This window comes from Poecilia formosa, unplaced genomic scaffold, assembly GCF_000485575.1.
Source record: "Poecilia formosa unplaced genomic scaffold, Poecilia_formosa-5.1.2 Scaffold710, whole genome shotgun sequence".
Classification (NCBI taxonomy): domain Eukaryota; kingdom Metazoa; phylum Chordata; class Actinopteri; order Cyprinodontiformes; family Poeciliidae; genus Poecilia; species Poecilia formosa.
Window position 1 is genome coordinate 120,332 of NW_006800649.1, and position 1,315 is coordinate 121,646.

The following is a 1,315-nucleotide window of genomic DNA, read 5'->3' on the forward strand; positions in this document are numbered from 1 at the left end:
TCAGTCGGATTCAGTGCATTTTATTGATCATCAGCTCTTTGTTAATCATTGACAATATAATGGAAACATCCCATAATATCAGCTCCAACCAGCAGATTTAGACCAGAACCAGGAGAGTTTTGAAGGTTCTGGTCCATAAAGATCAAGTTGATGCAGAACCGGTTCTGGTTCTATCAGCTTGTCATTCTGACTTTCTATCAATATCAACTAATCAGAATCAGGATGGGCTGATCCAGATCATGATCTGGTTACCAGGGCAACCAGCTCCACCAATCAGATCTCTTCTAGTCAAACTGAATCAACCAGTTTCCTGTCTGTTAAATCAGATTTAATAGAAAAATCATTTGATTATTAAAATATTCTGTTATTATAACTCCTCCATCTTCATTTGTCTCCACAGAACCGATTCCAGTCTGGGCCATAGTTCTACTGGTTCTACTGGTTCTACTGGTTCTGGTTGCTGCTGCAGGAGTTTCATTTTATTTCTGGCTCCGCTGGAAACTAGGTGAGTCTAGAACTGCATTACCCATAATGCCTTTGGTCAGTGTCTGCTCTCCTCCAGAGCAGGACTGAAACTGCTGAGACATTGTGGGTCTCAGCAGGACCTGTCCTCAAACTTGAGGACAAGTTTGTCCTCAAGCTGTCTCAGAACCTAAAGAGTCGGTGAGGATGGAGCAGAGCTTGGTGGGTTGCTGCCAGGCAGAGCTGCTGCTGTTTGTCCAACTCATCTTGTCCTCTGTTGTCTCTCAGCCCAACAGGTGGAGGTGAAAGCAGGGGTGAAGTCTGTCCAGCTGTCCTGCAGAACCACAGAGAATCTGGATGGAGACGTCAGAGTGGAGTGGAGGGACGGATGGAACAGGAAGGTCCATGTGTATCAGAACGGTTCTGATCAGCCTGATGAACAGAGCCAGTTCTACAGAACCAGAACCAAGATGGATGGAAACCTGCTGAAGAATAAAAACCTCAGTCTGACTCTGAAACGGCCCACATATGGAGATGGAGGGATCTACAGCTGCAGAGTCTACAACAGAGACGGACACGTCCTGATGAAGAAAGACATCAGGCTAAAGGTCAAAGGTCAGTGGTTTAAATGATGACAACTACTGGTAGTAATCAATAGTGATTGACTTATTAGAAGGTCAAAGGTCAACCTTTGTACTGAGTGATGAAGATGAGGAGGAAGAGGTCCAGGTTGGTTCTGGTTGGTTCTACCAGTAGAACCGACTGGATCAGTTCTGGTTCTGATAGGAAGAGATGAAGCAAAGGAAAGAAAACGTTAAAAAGACGAGAGAGAGCAGCTGGAAGGACAACCAGG

The 1,315-nt window shown here is 45.1% G+C and overlaps 1 protein-coding gene across 1 annotated transcript in view; it reads left to right on the forward strand.

Moving 5' to 3' along the window:
* The window catches only part of LOC103131031 (uncharacterized), a gene marked incomplete at its 5' end in the record, with an annotated part of 123,360 nt that overhangs the window by 116,180 nt on the left and 5,865 nt on the right, over positions 1–1,315 (forward strand). Inside the window, one exon of the mRNA XM_016666345.1 lies at positions 751–1,077. Within this exon, the coding sequence (XP_016521831.1) occupies positions 751–1,077 (327 nt within the window). The remainder of the gene's footprint in view (positions 1–750; positions 1,078–1,315) is intronic.